Source organism: Vombatus ursinus, unplaced genomic scaffold (genome assembly GCF_900497805.2).
Source record: "Vombatus ursinus unplaced genomic scaffold, bare-nosed wombat genome assembly UNPS02000582.1, whole genome shotgun sequence".
Classification (NCBI taxonomy): Eukaryota; Metazoa; Chordata; class Mammalia; order Diprotodontia; family Vombatidae; genus Vombatus; species Vombatus ursinus.
The window spans coordinates 12,033,348-12,050,666 of record NW_020940360.1 but is presented as its reverse complement, the minus strand read 5'-3'; the positions used below and the strand labels follow the sequence as shown (position 1 = coordinate 12,050,666).

Below are 17,319 nucleotides of genomic sequence, written 5' to 3'. Positions count from 1 at the left end.
AGAATAATGTTTTTAAATGTATAACATAAAACAGATAAGATTACAAAATAAAACAATTTTATTGAAATAGTTTAAAAAACAATGTTTAAAAACCCCAACAAATTCACAACTCCAGGTCAGAACTACTGACTGTAGTGGAAAGAATGCTGAATTTCAAGTTAGAAGACTAGAATGTGAGACCTAGCTCTTAAGTTGTTGCCATTGGAAAGTTAATTCACCTTTATGAATCTCAGTGTCCTTGATTTATAAAATGGACAAAATTTATCTGTGCTGCATATCTCGTAGGGGGAAAGGACCAGGTCTTGGCAACTCTTCTGTAGAATATTATTTGAGAAAGTCATACCATTGCCTTATCATATTATCAGCAAGGATATGTTTAATGACACATGTATAACTCATTCTTAGGCATATGATTTAATAGTTATTGACGTCTTCTTGAGTACCTTTTCTAGTAATAATATCTCTCTGATTTTACATCTTCACATCTTTTAGATATTTTGGGAATTGATCCCTCAATACCCTCAACACCTTCTGTTACAGACCCTGAGCAAATTCAAGGCATCTTTGTGTATTTGGTTTTTTCCAAGCTGCTCTTCCCATCTTTGTGGAGCTACCAAGTTTATACACCACAATTCCCAATGTGGGGCAGCTAGATGGTGCAGTGGATAGAGCACCCGCCCTTGGCCTTGTACCTACGAGGACCCAAGTTCAAATCTGGCCTCAGACACATGATACTCACTAGCTGTGTGACCATGGGCAAGTCACTTAACCATGATTGCCTTGCTAAAAAAAAATTCCCAATGTGCTGTATGGGCACTGTTTTCTCATAGAACATATTGGGGACTGTGATAACCAAATGTAGTTGTTCCATTGTAATTGATGGAGAAAAGTATAAATTCAGTAATTCAACACATTTTTAAGGTGTGGTTTTCAGAGATAGATCTTTTCTATTTTTCTTTTCTTTGTTCATCTTCTCATAGTTTTAGCTTAATACATTATCTTGAGAATCTGGTTTAATTGGATCTTATACAATACTTTCTTGTAAACTGATTTTTTTCTATTGCTTCTTGCTGTTTTATGACCTTGTGTTACTTATATTTCACTGACCTCCTCCTTAAAGTTTTACTAATGGGTTTATATTGTAAACAGATTTTGCTGTCATTTATTATTTCTTTTGATAAGAAGATAAAGTGTTTGCTTATTAAGGAAGCTTCTCTACTATTTTACTTTACATTAGTTAAATTCTCATAGGAAATAGTGATAAATTGTCCATGTCAGTCTTTTTCCTTTATCCAGTTTCCGGTGTGTTTGTTTCACTAGATCAGGTTGCAGCTAGGACCCCAAAATGTCTTTTCATTTTTATTATTCAATTTGGAGTTGATTTTGATCTTTGCTTTAACAAGTTAATATTCAGACATTTTACTTGTAAATATCCCTGACATTGGTAGCCATTCATTCAGTTTAATTTTTGTGATATTATTTGGTACTCATTATATCTAGTGTTTCCTTACTTTTTGATGAAAGCATTCATGATATCTAAGTATGAGGCTTTTGTGTAGTTTACAAGCCTCTATTCTCTTTCACTTTTCAATAGTGAGCCACATTTTCCAGTGTATTTGTCCCTGTCCTCTCCTCTGTCTGTCTTTTGCATTAAAACCATAGAGTACTAAAGTATATTTTGATCTAATTTAAAGTTCTTCATAGAATTTATCTACTTCCTTTACCTATATAACGGACATTGGCCCATGTGTTGCAGTCAGTGATTGTCTTTTTGCTTAGGCTTGAGTACTGCAATGTGAGAGGTCCATAAATTGCCACTTTTTGTTGCCGTTTGATGCATGATAAAACCAGCCTTGCCAGTTCTTTTATTGGACACTCTGAGGAGAACCTGTGAAGCATCTTTGAATTTAATTTTCTGGTTTCATTTTAGTGTAAATGCAAATATTGATAGGATTCATTTCATTCAGTGGTATGCCAGTTTGTTGGTCATTAGGCATGAACAATAAGTTCATGTTTATTGACAGTTTAAAATATGTATAATAGTTCTTACCTTTCACCCAAGAAGTTTCTAACTTTTTAAAAAATTTATTTATTTTTATCAAGGATTCCTTTGGCAGGCTATTGAAGCCAGTATCAGACTTGAGATTTAGAAAGATCAGTTTGACAGTTGAGTGGAAATTGGGCTAGAGTGGGGAGAGACTTGAGGCAGGGAGACCAATCCGCTGGTTATTGCACAAGTACACCTGTACTAACTGCACAGGGATAGTGTCAGTGTAAAGAGAAGAGAAGGAGGTGTATACTAGAGATGTTATGAAACTAGAAAGTAGAAAAGTACTTAATAACAGATTGGATATTATTTGAGAGGGAATGAAGAGTCAAGGATGATGTCTAGGTTGCAAGCTTGGGAATCTGGGACAGTATACCCTCAATAGTAATAAGGAATTTAAGAAGAGGAGAGGGATTTTGGGAAAAGATAATGAGTTCAGTTTGCACGTATTGTGTATAGTGAAAGAAACACTTGAAATCTAAAGAATACTTCGATTCATATCTTAGCTCTGCCCCTGTCTAGCTGTGCAGCTTTCAAACAGGCGCTTTCTTCCTTTTGTTAGCTCATTTTCTGTATTTGTAAAATGTCATTATAATGCTTTTATATATGTCTCTAGGGAAGTTGTATGAATCAAATGGAATGTTTAATAGACGTTAAAACACTTCTACACGTAAGGTATTATTTTTTTACAGTTATGCTTATTTCTTTTTATAATTTTTTTAATTTCTACAATATGCGTTTTTAATTGTATCTGCTGTGGTAATTGTGGAATATCACCAAGAGGAAGACAAATACTGATAACGTGGGCCTGATGTAGGATAAGATGAATGTATTGTAGAATAACAGTGTAAAATCTTGGGATTCAGAATAAGAACACATCAGCTTGAAAGAGCTACTTTGTTAATGCTTAAGAAATACTGATTTAGTCCAGGGGCCAGAGAATGAGGATGGCTATGGGATTAATTCTTTGCACTAAATATTTGATACATTTAAAAATATTTTAATTTTTTCCCAATTACAGGTAAAAATAATTTTTAATACTCACTTTTTAAAATTTTGAATTCAAAATTCTCTTGCTTCCTCCTTCCCTTCCTTCCCCCCTCACTGAGAAGGCAAGCAATTTGGTGTAAGTTATACATGTACAGTCATGCAAAATGTATTTCCATATTAATCATATCATAAAGAAAACACACCAAAAAAAACCCCAAGAGAAATAAAGAAAGTAAAAAAAAAAAAGTTTGCTTCAATTTGTATTCTGCCTCCATCAGTTTTTTCTATGAAGGTAGATAGCATTTTTCAACGTAAGTCTTTTGGAATTGTCTTGGATTATTGTATTTCTGAGACTAGCTAAGTCATTCACAGTTGTTCATGATACAGCATTGCTGTTACTATGTGTCTTCTGGTTTTGCTTACTTCACTTTGCCTTACTTCATGTAAATCTTTCCAGGTTTTCTTGAAAGCATCTTGTTTGTCCTTTCTTATAGCATAGTACTATTCCCATCACAATCATATACCCCAACTTGTTCAGCTATTCCCCAGTTGACGGACAACCCCTCAATTTCCAGTTCTTTATCACTGCAAAAAGAGCTGCTATAAATATTTTTATACATATAAGTCCTTTTCTTTTTTTGGGGAGGGAAGGTATCTCTTTGTGATACAGACGTAGTAGTGCCATTGTTGGGTCAAAGAGAATGCATGGTTTTTTATTTTATTTTATTTTATTTTTTGCTTTTTTTTTCAACATTTTTTGAGTTTCAATTTTTTGGTCTCTCCTTCCCGTCCTCCCTCCCCAAGATGATGAGCAATCTGATCTAAGTTATCCATGTACAATCATATTAAACATATTTCCACATTAGTCATGTTGTGAAAGAACAATCAGAACAAAATGGAAAAATCATGAGAAAAAAAAAACAACAACAAGAAAGTGAAAATAGTATGCTTTGATCTATGTTCGGACTCTGTAGTTCTTTCTCCGGATATGGATAGCATTTTCTATCATGAGTCTTTTGGAATTATCTTAGGTCATTGTATTGCTGAGAAGACCTAAGTCTGTCGTAATTGATTATCATATACATGGTTTTATAGCCCTTTGAACATAGTTCCAAATTGTTCTTTAGAATGGTTGAATCGCTTTACAACTGTACCAATGGAGTTTTAGCATCCCAGTTTTTCCACATCCCTTCCAATGTTTGTCATTTTCCCTTTTCTGTCATATTAGCCAATCTGATAGGTATGAGGTGATACCTTAGAGTTGTTTTAATTTGCATTTTTTTTATCGGTAGTGATTTAGAGTATTTTTTTCATTTGACTATAGATAGCTTTAATTTCTTCATCTTAAAACAGCCTGTTCATATCCTTTGACAGTTTATCAATTGGGGAATGACTTGTATTCTTATAAATTTGACTCAGTTCTCTATGTATTTAAGAAATGAACCTTTATCAGAAAAACTTGCTGTAAAAAATTTTCCAGTTATGGTTACGAACTCTGCATTTCCCTCCATTCTGTGTTTCCCACCTGTCTATCCTTTTCTCTCTCTTCTTTTGTCCAGTCTTTCCTCAAAAATGTTTTGCTTCTGACTATTACTTCCCCCAGTCTGCCCTCCCTTTTATCAAATCGCCCCCCCCAATCTCTTTTCCCTCCTACGTCCCTGTAAGGTAAGATAGATTTCTGTACCCAACTGAGTGTGTATGCTATTCCATCTTTGAGCCAATTCCTATGAGAGTAAGGTTCAAGCATATTGTCTGCCACCTCACCCCCAATCCTTTCCACTCTGAAAGCTCTTTTGCTCCTCGTTTATGTGAGATAACTTATCCCATTCTACTTCTCCCTTCCCCGTTTTCCCACTGCATCCCTCTTTCTCACCACTTAATTTTATTTTTTTAAATATCATCCCATCATAGTCAACTCATACCTCTGCACTGTGTCTATGTATACTCCTCCTAACTGTCCTAATAATCACAAAGTTATTAGGTGTTATAAGCATTATCTTCCCATGTAGGAATGTAAACAGTTTAACCTTAATGAATCTCTTATGATTGCTCTTCCCTGTTAACCTTTTTGTGCTTCTCTTGAGTCTTGTTTTAGAAAGTCAGATTTTCTATTTAGCTGTGGTCTTTTCATCAGGAATACTTGAAAGTTGTCTGTTTTATTAAATGTCTATTTTTCCCTGTGATGGATTATACTTGATTTTGCTGATAGGTGATTCTTGGTTGTAATTCTGGATCCTTTGCCTTCCTGATTCTTAAGTCTGGCACCCTAATTGCTGTGCCATTTTGCTACCTGGTAAGCTGTTATTACAAGGAATCTGACTGGTGATGTTCTGCAGAACAGGAAATTTCCCTTTCTATATCTTTCAGAGAAGTCATAGAAGAAATGACAGTTCTATAGTAGTAAGCAAATTGAAGAATAAATCAAGTTAATTGGATTTATCTATATCAGATTTCCTGTTATTTGGAGCCACATAGCTTTCTCATTCAGGATTCAAACTATGTCTGCCTCAATGGGAAGCCTTCCTCATAGGTAGAAAGAAGAATAAGGATTTATTCAAATAAATTATTTTTCTTAACTAAAAACAAAAATGAAGCTGGATGTGTATGGGAAATGTTATACACCAAAATGTCAAGGAGAAAAATAGCATATTCTCCTAGAAGTCACTGAAAAAACTGTTGGTTCTGCATCTTTCTCACATCCTTTCTATGAACATAGTCACTGCTCTAGTTCCCGTCCTCATCATCTCTGTCTGGGCTATTGCAATAGCCTTCTACTTTGTTTTCCTGCCTCAAGGCTCCAATCCATCCTTCACATAACTGCCAAAGTAATTTGCTAAAGTGGTCAGACCATACTATTTCCCTATTAAATAAACTTCTGTGGCCACCTAATGCTTCTGAAATCACATATAAACCCTTTAGTTTGGCATTTAAAACCCATCACAACCTGCTCCTACCTGTCTTTCCAACTTTATTGTGTATAATTCCCTTTCCCACACTCTACAGTCTTTCAGAATAAGTCTTCTTTCCATTCCTCATGCATAACATTCTATCTTTTGTCTTTTTCTCTTATCTTCATGACAGTGTACAGTCTCCCTTGACTAGACTGTATTTCTTTCTCACCTTTGCCTCTTAGAATCCCTTGTTTCCTTCAAAGCAAAGCTTATGTTCCATCAGTAGGAAGCCTTTCCTGACACCCTCCCTCCCCTCTGTTGTTTAGAGCCTCCCCCACCCCCCATTACCTTGTATTTATTTTCTGTATACTTATATAAGTACACCTCTGTCCCCTGATAGGATATAAGGTTTTTGATTTGGCGTGGATAGTTTCATTTTTGTCTTTGTATTCTTGGCCCTTAAGCAACTTGAAACATAGTAGTTGTTCAATAAATGCATGTTGATTAGCTATCCCTGTATATGTAGATAACTGTGGCTATCTAGAATGTTACACTGTAAATATAAGTATTTATATTTACATGTACACAAAGGGGTGTATTTGTGGATTGGAATTCAGAGACTTGGTTTTAAATTATGGCCTTGCTATTTGCTAACCTTGTGACAATGAGTAAGGCACCGCTGAATATCTAGCATCAGTTTGCTGACTTGCGGCATAATACCCAGGAGGAAGTAATAGCTTGTGGAGTATTAGTTAATAAACACAAACTTTTAAAGTGATGGTACATGTCAAACACTGGTTTGTGTGTTTTCAGGTATTTGTGTTTGACTTGTTCCTACGATTCAATTATATGTTTCTTGAAGGCAAAGAAAATATCTTCTCTTTTCTCTTACTTGCTTTTTAGTTTGTGGGTGAATATGCTTAATATTCTTTTCAAGTCTGTAAACTTTATGTGAATAAAAGATAAATAAGCTCCATTTGCTAATGTTTTCAAAACTTAATAACTTCATTCAGCAAACAAGCCTTGAAGACCTATGACGTTTAAATGAGAAAATGTATGTAAAGCACTTTGCAAACTTTGAATTTCTCTGTAAATATGAGCTCTTATCTTTATTGAAAGCAACGTAATTCAGGACAGTTGACACTTGGGACAGTGTTTCAGTTCACTAATTCATTCTGATATTGGAAAAATAAGTGGACATCACTTCCCAAGAGTATCTATTTAAGGAACGTGGAAAGGTGTCTATCCTTATATCTCACTAAATTAATTGTACAAGTCTGTACATAGACACACAGTTTATATCTTTGTATTACATATTTTATATCACTTGGGTTGTGTTGGAAGACTATTAGTACAACAGTGATACACATATAAGGGAGAAAGAATGTAATGATTGCAGATTAATAATTTGCTGCTTCCAATTTTTACCTCTTTTGTGGGTCTTGGCCTCTTAAAAGCTCTTTTATTTGAGTCTTTAATAACAGTTCACTTCTGGCTTCTCCACTTGAAGTTTAGTGCAAAGTCAAAAGTTCATTTTATCCTGTGATCTTGGGCCCATACTTATACTTAGGCAGCTAGGTAGCATGATGATTAGAGAACTGGGTCTGGAGTCAGGAAGACCCGAATTCAAATTCAGGCATAGGCACTTACTTTGTGATTCTGGATAAGTCATTTAACCTCTGTTTGCCTCAGTTTCCTCAGTTGTAAAATGGAGATAATAACACCTTCCTCAGAGTTGTAATGAGAGTTAGATAAGATAATATTTGTAAAATACAACAGCCTAACACATAGTAGGTGCTATACAAACACTCTTTTCCTGTCCTACTTCCTTAGTGGTAAAATGGGATCTTTGATAAGAAGATATAGGGTATAGAATTTCATGGTCCTTTCTTCCACTCAAGTTATCCTGTCTTGCTTTTTCCTTTTCATAACTAAACTCCCAGAAAGGGTCATCTGTACTTCTTGTTTTCAAAAGGCTTCTTCAAGGCAAGGGCTGTTTCACTTTTGTATTTTGTATACAGCACTTGGTTGTTCCTGCCATTAGTTGGAGGCTGAGGAATGTAAAACCAAATCATCCCCTTCATGATAGAAAAGACCCCATATAGTTAGTCTATTACAAAGTAGCAAACTGGCCCTAGTCCTGGAATGGCCCTTAAATAGAGAGAATCTGTTCACTTTCCTTTTTAATGTCTCTATCAGCATATGCAGAATATGAACCTATCCCCACCCCCTTGCCTTAGTCTGCTTTTGTCATGCTTCTAATAATGCTTTCATATTTGCCTTTAATCCTCATCTCCTAAAATGGTCTTACTTGTACTTCTTTGTTAGTTAGCTTAGAACAGTGAACAGTAGCCAATACACTTCACAATCTGGTCTCTTACTTGAGTATTCCAGTGATGATGTCCATCTGCCCCAGTCCTTCATTCTTTCTATGAATGTCTTGATTCCATTGGACCATAGGGATGGAGTAGATGAGATGCCTATGGTGAAAAACCATAGGTGAATGGCCCTGTACCATGGGATTGGGAGACTAGAAACTTCTACCTTACTTAGCATTACCATGCCTTTGATTACCTGCTCTCCTCTAAATGAAAAGGCATTTATTAAGTACCTGCCATGTGCCAAGCACTAGACTAAGTACTGGGAACACAAATGCAAAAATCAGCTAGTTTTCATCTCCAAGGAATTTATGGTCTTTGTAAAAATAAAATTTTATTTGTACTTTTTTTTCATTAACTACATTTTCAAATTCAGCCTTCTCTGAGAAAGTCCTCCTTTATCATAAAGAATAAAAAGAAGCAAAGGAAAAGTTCAGTAAAATCAGCAAACACATTTAAAAAAAGTCTGACAGCATATGCATTATTGCATACCCAAAGTTCCACATCTTTGCCTATGTATGGTGGTGGGGGGTAACTGTCTTCTCATATCTTCTTGGGGCCAATTTTTTTTTTTTTTTGAGACTGTCTCCTATTTTGTCCAGGCCAAAAGTACAACAGCCACTGATGGGCCTGCTACCACTGCTGATCAGTATGGAAACTTTAACCTGATCTTTTGTTCTGACCTGGACCAGATCATCCTTTCTTAGGAAGTTCAGTGTGCGTACTTCTGCGCTCCCCCCCCCCCACTTTCTGTCAGAGCCTTACCATATTGGTGCCTGGCCTTTAGTGGGTTTTAATAATCTTATTGTTGTTTTTCCATTTATATTTCCATTTATATTTTTTGAATGAGTTTTGGGAGAAACCCTGTGTGTTCAGAATAACACGTGCATATTTAGTTCTCTTTTAGGCATGTTAAGTTTAAAAAATGGATAGGATAGCCATATGGAGATGACCAGCAGGCAGCTGGCGGTGTGGGACTAGGATTCAGAAGAAAGATTGGGATTGGATATGTACATATACGTATATATAGATGGATAGATTTATATATATAAATATATATATGTGTATATGAATAGATAAATAGATTTGGGTTTTATTTAAATAGAGATGAGAATTGACTTGATAAGAATTGATGAGTAGACAGAGAAGAGAAGAAGGTCCAGAACAAAGCCCTGTTGGATATCTACTCATACTGGGAAAATTGATGATCCTGCAAAGGAGACTTGGAAGTTTTTAGATAGTCAGGAAACTAAGAGAGAATATTGTCATAGAAATCAAGAGAGGAGAGAGCATCCTGCAGGAAGTGTGTGGTTAACAGTACTAGAAACTGCGGAGAGGTGAAATTGAATGAAGACTTTAATAGAGGTGTTTGGATTTAGTAGGTAAGGGATTGTCGGTCATCTTGTGGAAAGCGGTTTTTGTGGAGTGGTGATAGTAGGAAGCCATATTTACAAGGGTCACCCCTTTGTCAAAAGCTAGTTGGAGCTGAGAAAATGGTGGCAATAAATGAAACAGACCCTTTTGGGGAGTTGAGTTGTGGAAAAGAAGGAGCAATATAGGATAACTTGAGAAGTTGAAAGGGTCAAGACTTGAGGAAGTTTGTAGGTAGGAGTGATCTAGGTGATAAGGAGGATTTAAGATGAGAAAAAGAGGGGTTATTCAAAGGGGTAAACTTGTAGAGAGATGGGAAGGAGATCAAAGCACCAATTGGTGGTTTGTTTTGGCAAGGAAAAGGGCCACTTCTTTCTTAGGACCTAGAAAAAAGGAGAGAATGGATAAAGATTTTAATGTATGGAGTAACTTAGGAAAGGTATTTATTTCTCATTAAACTAGAAGAGAAGAAGAAAGAAGTGGCATGGGGGTTGAAACAATAGGGAGGCTTGGAAAGAATTGAGGTTAGTTGAGGCTAAAGAATAGTTTTATGAGGAGGTAGTCTTAGAGATGATAAGTTAGGTAATAGAAAGGAAAGATAGAAAGGAATTTCAGGTTTCTGGATCACTAAGGCATCACAGTTGTCATTGATGATGGGATTAGGGATATGATCTTTCCTATGAGTGGCTAAGATAGAGTGAAAATTTTGGTCATGGAAACTGAAAAGACTGATGAAGTAGCCTGCCTCTGTATTCAGGATGAGATATGCATATTAAAATTACAAATATGAGAGCAGGGGTTTGGATAGAGAGGGAAGATTGTGGGTAAGATAATGAACACCTTGACAAAAGAAGGAAAATAACTAGGAAGCTGTTTGAACATAGCAATGAAAATTTGAATATGGTTGGTGTGAACTTCAAAAGAGAAGTTCCTGAGTGATGGTGATAGGAAAAGTGGTAGTCTAGAGAAAGAAGTATACCTTATGCTTCCTTCTTGCTCAGTGTATTTGAGATGAGAACATGAGAGAGAAGGCTCAACCGTTACTGAAGAGAGTGGGCATTGGTGTGGTATCTTCTGGAGAGAGCTAGGTTTTTGATAACAGAGAGAGTTGGAAAAAATTTGAAGTGAAGATATCAAAGATAAAGGGGAGTTAACAGTAAATTGGAAGATTCTAGGGGCACATGAAACTGGGAGATGGCAGAAGGGGCTGTGGGCTATGGAGGTGTGGACAAGGATGACAATTTGGGAATAATTAGGATAAGGAAACAAAAAGATTTTCATTTAGAGCACGTGAACTGAATCACAAGTATAAGGGCAGACAGAACTGGGAATTTACCTGCTATTGAATGGGGTGAGAAATGATTGATCAGGGTCCCCATCATCCAGTGTCCTGTTATGTCTGCTAAGTCAGGGCTTTGGAAAAGAATAATATTAAAATTGGACAAGTCAGGTATTGAACCTTTGATCAAGATCTCATTAGGACTACTCTTTAACCATTTGAACTTATTCATAGATTTAAGACCTAACTAATTATATCTATAACAAAGTTATAATGATAGAATTAAATTTCTCAAAAATGTTTTTTTTGAAATTCAGATGTTTTTTCTTTTATCTAGTGATAATAGAAGTTTAGTGAACTTAATACATGATGTGATGAGAAACTGTTATCATTGTAATACATTAAAAATAGACATGAAATTATTTTTATGAACAAGTTTTTTTTTCTTCTTTAAAGGAAATGATTGTTGACAAAGTAAATGGACAGGTCGTTCCTCGGTACTTGATATACGACATAATTAAATTTAATGTAAGTACCTCTAAAAACTGATATACTGTTTTTGTTTTAAAAGTTAAGATATTCTAAAATAATCAATATGGTTTAAGTTGGAAAATATTTTTTGCAAATAATTGAGCTCAGAAAGCTGTTAGCATTTCTGAGAAGTTGTGTTGGATGAAACTTCAGGTCTTGAGTTTTTCTTTTTAAAACAGTGTTCTTGAACAAATACAGAGGTCTTATATTTTTCCAATAGTTTAAAATAATCTTGTTTTCTAATAAATGTATGATTTTCACAGGAATTAAATATTCTGGGTTTCATATTAGATAAAATCCGAATGAAGGAGTGAAAATACTTAATTTCTACCTGCCTTTCCAGGATATTGTACCCCTATAAGATTGTAACTTAAATGTTAAGTCTGTTATTATTTTGAGTAGACCTTTGATTTCAATACTACATGGAAGTTCCAATGAGGAAACTCTTTCTGCCAATATACGTTGGCACCTGTTCTGCAACATAAAGATAAAAGTATTCTGGGGCATTGAGAGGTTAAGTGACTTTTTCATACTCTCATAGGCAGTATAAGTCAGATACTGATCTTGAGTCCAGCTCTTCCTGATTAAAATGCTGGCTCTCCGTTACCACATTGTTTCTCAATCCTAGGAAAAGTAAGAAGCTGACTTAAAGAATTCTCCCAAATTTCATTTTTTATAATTTATAAATAGAAACATAACTAGTTGACAGAAGTAATTAATACATCAGTATCTTTGCTACAAGAGGAAAAAAAACAACAACACAAGAATTGGTCTGCTTTTGATTATTATTCAAGTTATCTGAATTTGTTCTTTTTTCCTTCCTGTGATTTAATTTTTTGAGATATTAGCACCTGTATCATCACATTTAATAGGTGAGAAAGTTGTGAAATTCAAACCAGAATATACTGTTTAGCAGCACCGCTAGTAAAGCTTTGATTAAATGAGTAAATGCAATCAAAAGTTAAATAAAAGCTTTTGAATTAATCAAGTTTGATTCAATTCAATGAAAAAATGATTGGGTGCCTATACTAGTCAAGGCCATGTCCTGGTTATTGAATGGTCTTTGGTGAGCTTAGTGCTATGTGCTTGATACTTGTACAATGAGTATTTTTATTTAGATTGAGTAAGAAACAGGTTATACCCACTATGAGCTTATTTTCTTTAAAAAAAATTAAACATTTTAAACTTTCAGTTCCAAATTCTATCCTTCCCCTAATCCTCATACCCACTATACATATGAAATCATGCAAAACATATTTCTATATTAGCTGTATTGACAAAAAAGGGCAATTTTAAAAGGTGGAAAAATATGCTTCATTTTTCACTTATAGAGTCCATCAATTTTCTCTCTGGAGGTAAATAGCATTTTTCATTATAAGCTCTTTGGAATTGTTGTGGATCACTGTATAGATCAGAGTAGCCAAGTCTTTCACAGTTGATTTTTTTTTTTTTAAGTGAGGCAATTGGGGTTAAGTGACTTGCCCAGGGTCACACAGCTAGTAAGTGTCAAGTGTTTGGTCTGAGGCCTGATTTGAACTCAGGTCCTCCTGACTTCAGGGCTGGTCACAGTTGATTATTGTACGCTAATTCTGTTATTGTGTGTAATGTTCTTCTAGTTCTGCTTATTTAATTTTGAATCGACTTATATAAATCTTCCCAGGTTTTTCTAAAACCATTCCCTTCATCATTTCTTACAGCATAGTTGTATTCCATCACAGTCATGTTCCCTAACTTGTTTAACTATTCCCTAGTTTCCAATTTTTTGCCACAACAAAAAGAGCAGTTATAAATATTTTTGGACATACAGGTGGTCCTTTTCCTTTTTCTTTGATCTCCTTAGGGTATAACTCTAGTAGTGGGTCAAAGTGTATGCACAGTTTTATTGCCCTTTGGGCATTATAACAAATTGTTCTCCAGGATGGTTGAACTAGTTCACAGCTCTGTCAATAGTACTTTTACACATCCTCTCCCACATTTGTAATTTTCCTTTTTTGTCATCTTAGCCAATCTGATGGGTGTGAAGTGGTACCTTAGAGTTCTTATTTTTATATCTAATTATTAGTGATTTAGAACATTTTTTCTCATGAGTTATCAATAGCTTTGATTTCTTCCTCTGAAAACTACCTTTTCGTATCCTTTGACCATGTACAAAATGGGGAATGGGTCTTATTTTGTAAGTTTGACTCATTTATATATATATTTGAAAATTGAGACTTTTATCAGAGGTACTTGCTGTAAATTCACTTCCCTTTCCCATTTGCTGCTTTTCTTCTAATTGTGGCTGTATTGATTTTATTTGTGTGAAGACTTTAATTTTATTGTAATCAAAATTATCCATTTTGCATACCATGAACATGTCTGTCTCTTGTTTGGCTATTAACTCTTTCCCATCCATCAATCTAACAGGTAACTTTTTCTATGCTCCCCAAATTTCCTTATGATATCACTCTTTATCTTTAAATCATATACCCATTTTGAGCTTATCTTGGTATACACCATGAGATGTTGGTCTGTGCCTACTCTCTATCAGATTACTTTCCAGGTTTCCTAGTAGTTTTTGTCAGATTATGAGTTCATGCCCCAGTAGCAAGGATCTTTGGATACATCAAACATTAAGCAGTTGTGCTCATTTGCTCTGTATAGTGTGTACCTACCCTATTCCAATAGATCAACCAGTTTCTTATGCAGTATCAAATTTTTTGATGATTTCTACTTTGTAATATAGTTTGAGATCTGGTACTGCTAAGCCCCCTTCCTTAAATTTTTTTACCCTTTGATTCCTTTGATAGTCGACCTTTTTTCTTCCTGATGAATTTTATTATTTTCTTTAGTTCTGTAAAGTAATTCTTTAGTAGTGTGGCACTGAATGAGTAAATTACTTTAGGTAGTATTATCATTTTTATTATTTTGGCTCCACCTAACCATATGCAATTAGTATTTCTCTAGTTATTAAGCTCTTCTTTATTTGTGAGAGGAGTATTTTGTAATTGTGTTCATATAGTTCCATTATGTTTCTTGGCAAGTAAACTTTCAAATATTTTATATTGTCAGTAGCTATTTTAAGTAGAATTTTTCCTTGTATCTCATTCTACCGTGTTTTGTTGGAAATTTATAGAAATGCAGAGGATTGGTATGAGTTTTTAAATTGATTCTCTAGGATTCCATAAGTAAGCTATCGTATTATCTTCAGAAAGTGATATTTTTGTTTCCTTTTTGCCTATTATTCCTTTGATTCCTTTTTCTTGTCTTTTTGCTATCACTACCATTTCTAGTACATTATTGAATAAAAGTGGTGATAATGGACTTCCTTGCTTTACCTCTGATCTTATTTGGAAGCCTACTAGTTTATCTCCATTACAGATAATACCCGCTCTTGGCTTTAGATAGCTACTGTTTATCATGTTAAGAAAAGTTCAATTGACTCCTATGCTTTCTAGTGCTTTTAATAGGAACGAATGATGTATTTTATCAAAAGCTTTTTCTGCATCTATTGAAATAATCATATGATTTTTCTTGTTTTTGTTATTGACATGGTCAGTTATACTGACAGTTTTTCTAATATTAAACCAGCTCTGCCTTCCTGGTCTAAATCCCACCTGGTCATAATGTGTGATCTTTGTGATATATTTCTGTAATCTCCCTGTAAGTATTTTATTTAAAATTTTTGAATCAGTATTCATTAGGGAAATTGGTCTCTATTTTTCTTTCTCTGTGCTCTTCCTGGTTTAGGTATCAGTGCCATATTTGCATCATGAAAGGAGTTTGTTAGGACTCCTTCTTTGCTTATTTTCCCAAAGAGTTTATATAGTATTGGAATTAATTTTTCTTTAGAGATCGTCCCAACATAATCGACTTACACTCATGCCCTTTACATAAGTAAACTTCTAAGTACTCTAATAAAGATCAAAGTTCTTGGGAATTACATGTATCATTTTTCCACGTAGAAATTAAATAGTTCAATCTTATTAAGTCCTTTGTGATTTCTCATTCTTGTTTACCTTTTCACGCTTCTCTCGAGTCTTGTGTTTGAATGTCACATTTTCTATTCAGCTCTTGTCTTTTCATCAAGAATACTTGAAAATCCTGTTTCATTAAATATTTTCTTCCTTGTAGGATTATACTCAGTTTTTCTAGGTAGTTTATTCTTATTTATAATCCTAGCTCCTTTATCTGTTGGAATATCATATTCTAAACCATCTGCTGTTTTAGTTGTGTGATCCTGAGTGTGGTTCCATAGTATTTGAATAATTTCTTTCTGGTTGCTTGAAGTATTTTCTCTTTCACCTGGGAGCTCTAGAATTTGTCTACTGTATTCCTGCAGGTTTTCACTTTGGGATGTCTTTCAGGAAATAATCTGTAGATTCTTTTTTCTACCTTGCTCTCTTGATTCAGTGATATCTGGGCAGTTTCATTTATAATTTCTTGAAGTATGGTGTTTAGAATATTTCTTTGATGAGGAGGTCCAATAATTCTTAAATTATCTTTCCTCTATTTTCCAAATCAGTTGTTTTTTCAATAATATTTCACATTTTCTTCTATTTTCTTTTTTTTTTTTTCACTTTGCTTTATTGGCTGTTTTCTTGGATGTATCATGGAGTCAAGCTTCTGCTTGACCAATTCTAAATTTTAAGGAGTTATTTTTGAATGATATTTTGTACCTCTTTGACCATTTTGCCAATTTCCAGGCTGGGAAACAGAGCTCAATGTTATCAAAAAACTAAAAAAAAAAAAAAATAGGGTGGAAAAATGAGTAAACAATAAAAAAAGAATCTGATCGTAGAAAGCTACTATGAAAGGGAAGATCAAGAAACTACTCAGAAGATAATGAAGTCAAAGCAGCTACAAACAGGGGCAGCTAGATGGCGCAGTGGATAGAGCAGCGGCCCTGGAGTCAGGAGGACCTGAGTTCAAATCCGATTTCAGACACTTGGTCACTTAACCCCATTGCCTGCCCTCCCCCCCAACAAAACAAAACAAAACAAAAACAGCTACAAACAATTTCTCAAAGAAAAATGTGAATTGGATACAAACTAAAAAGAATTCCTGGAAGAACTAAAACATTATTTTCCTAATCAGAGTAGTAAAGGAAAATTTAACTAATGAAATGAAAGCAAAGGAAGAAAATTATGAAAAGACATTTAATAGCTTGGTTTAAAAAAATGCAAAAATAATGAAGAAAAAACATTAAAAACAAACCGGAATTCGCTAAATGGAAAAAAGTACAAAAGTTCATTGATGAAAATAACTCCTTGAAAAGCAGAATTGGCCAAATGGGAAGAAAAGGTATAAAAGCTCACTAAAGAAAATCATTCCTTAAAAATTAGAATTGGTTAAGTGGAAGCTAATGATTCCGTGACACATCATGAAACAATAAAACAGGATCAAAAGAATGAAGAATAGAAGAAAATGGGAAATATCTCATTGGAAAAACAACTGACCTGGAAAATAGATCCAGGAGAGATAATTTAAGAATTATTTGACTACCTAAAATCCATGGTCAAAGAAAGGGCCTAGACATGTTTCATGAGATTATCAAGGAAAATTGCCCTGATACCTTAGAACCAGCATAGAAATTGAAAAGAATCTGTGGCTCATCTCTGGAACAAGATCCCAAAATGAAAACTCCCAGGAATTTTGCACCCAAATTCCAGAGCTCCCAGGTAAAGAGAAAATACTTCAAGTAACCAGAAAGAAATCATTCAGATACTGTGGAGCCGGTCAGGATCACACAAAAGTTAGCAGTTACCACATTAAAGGAGCAGAGGAGGGCTTGGAATATGATATTTCAGGCTGCAAAAAAGCTGGAATTACAAGTGAGAAAAACCTGCCATG

At 34.6% G+C, this 17,319-nt stretch overlaps 1 protein-coding gene across 1 annotated transcript in view; it reads left to right on the top strand.

The window, feature by feature from the left end:
• Window positions 1-17,319, top strand: part of RNGTT (RNA guanylyltransferase and 5'-phosphatase) — a 337,641-nt gene that overhangs the window by 98,253 nt on the left and 222,069 nt on the right. Inside the window, exon 10 of the mRNA XM_027856106.1 lies at window positions 11,413-11,484. Coding sequence (XP_027711907.1) covers window positions 11,413-11,484 — 72 coding nt within the window. The remainder of the gene's footprint in view (window positions 1-11,412; window positions 11,485-17,319) is intronic.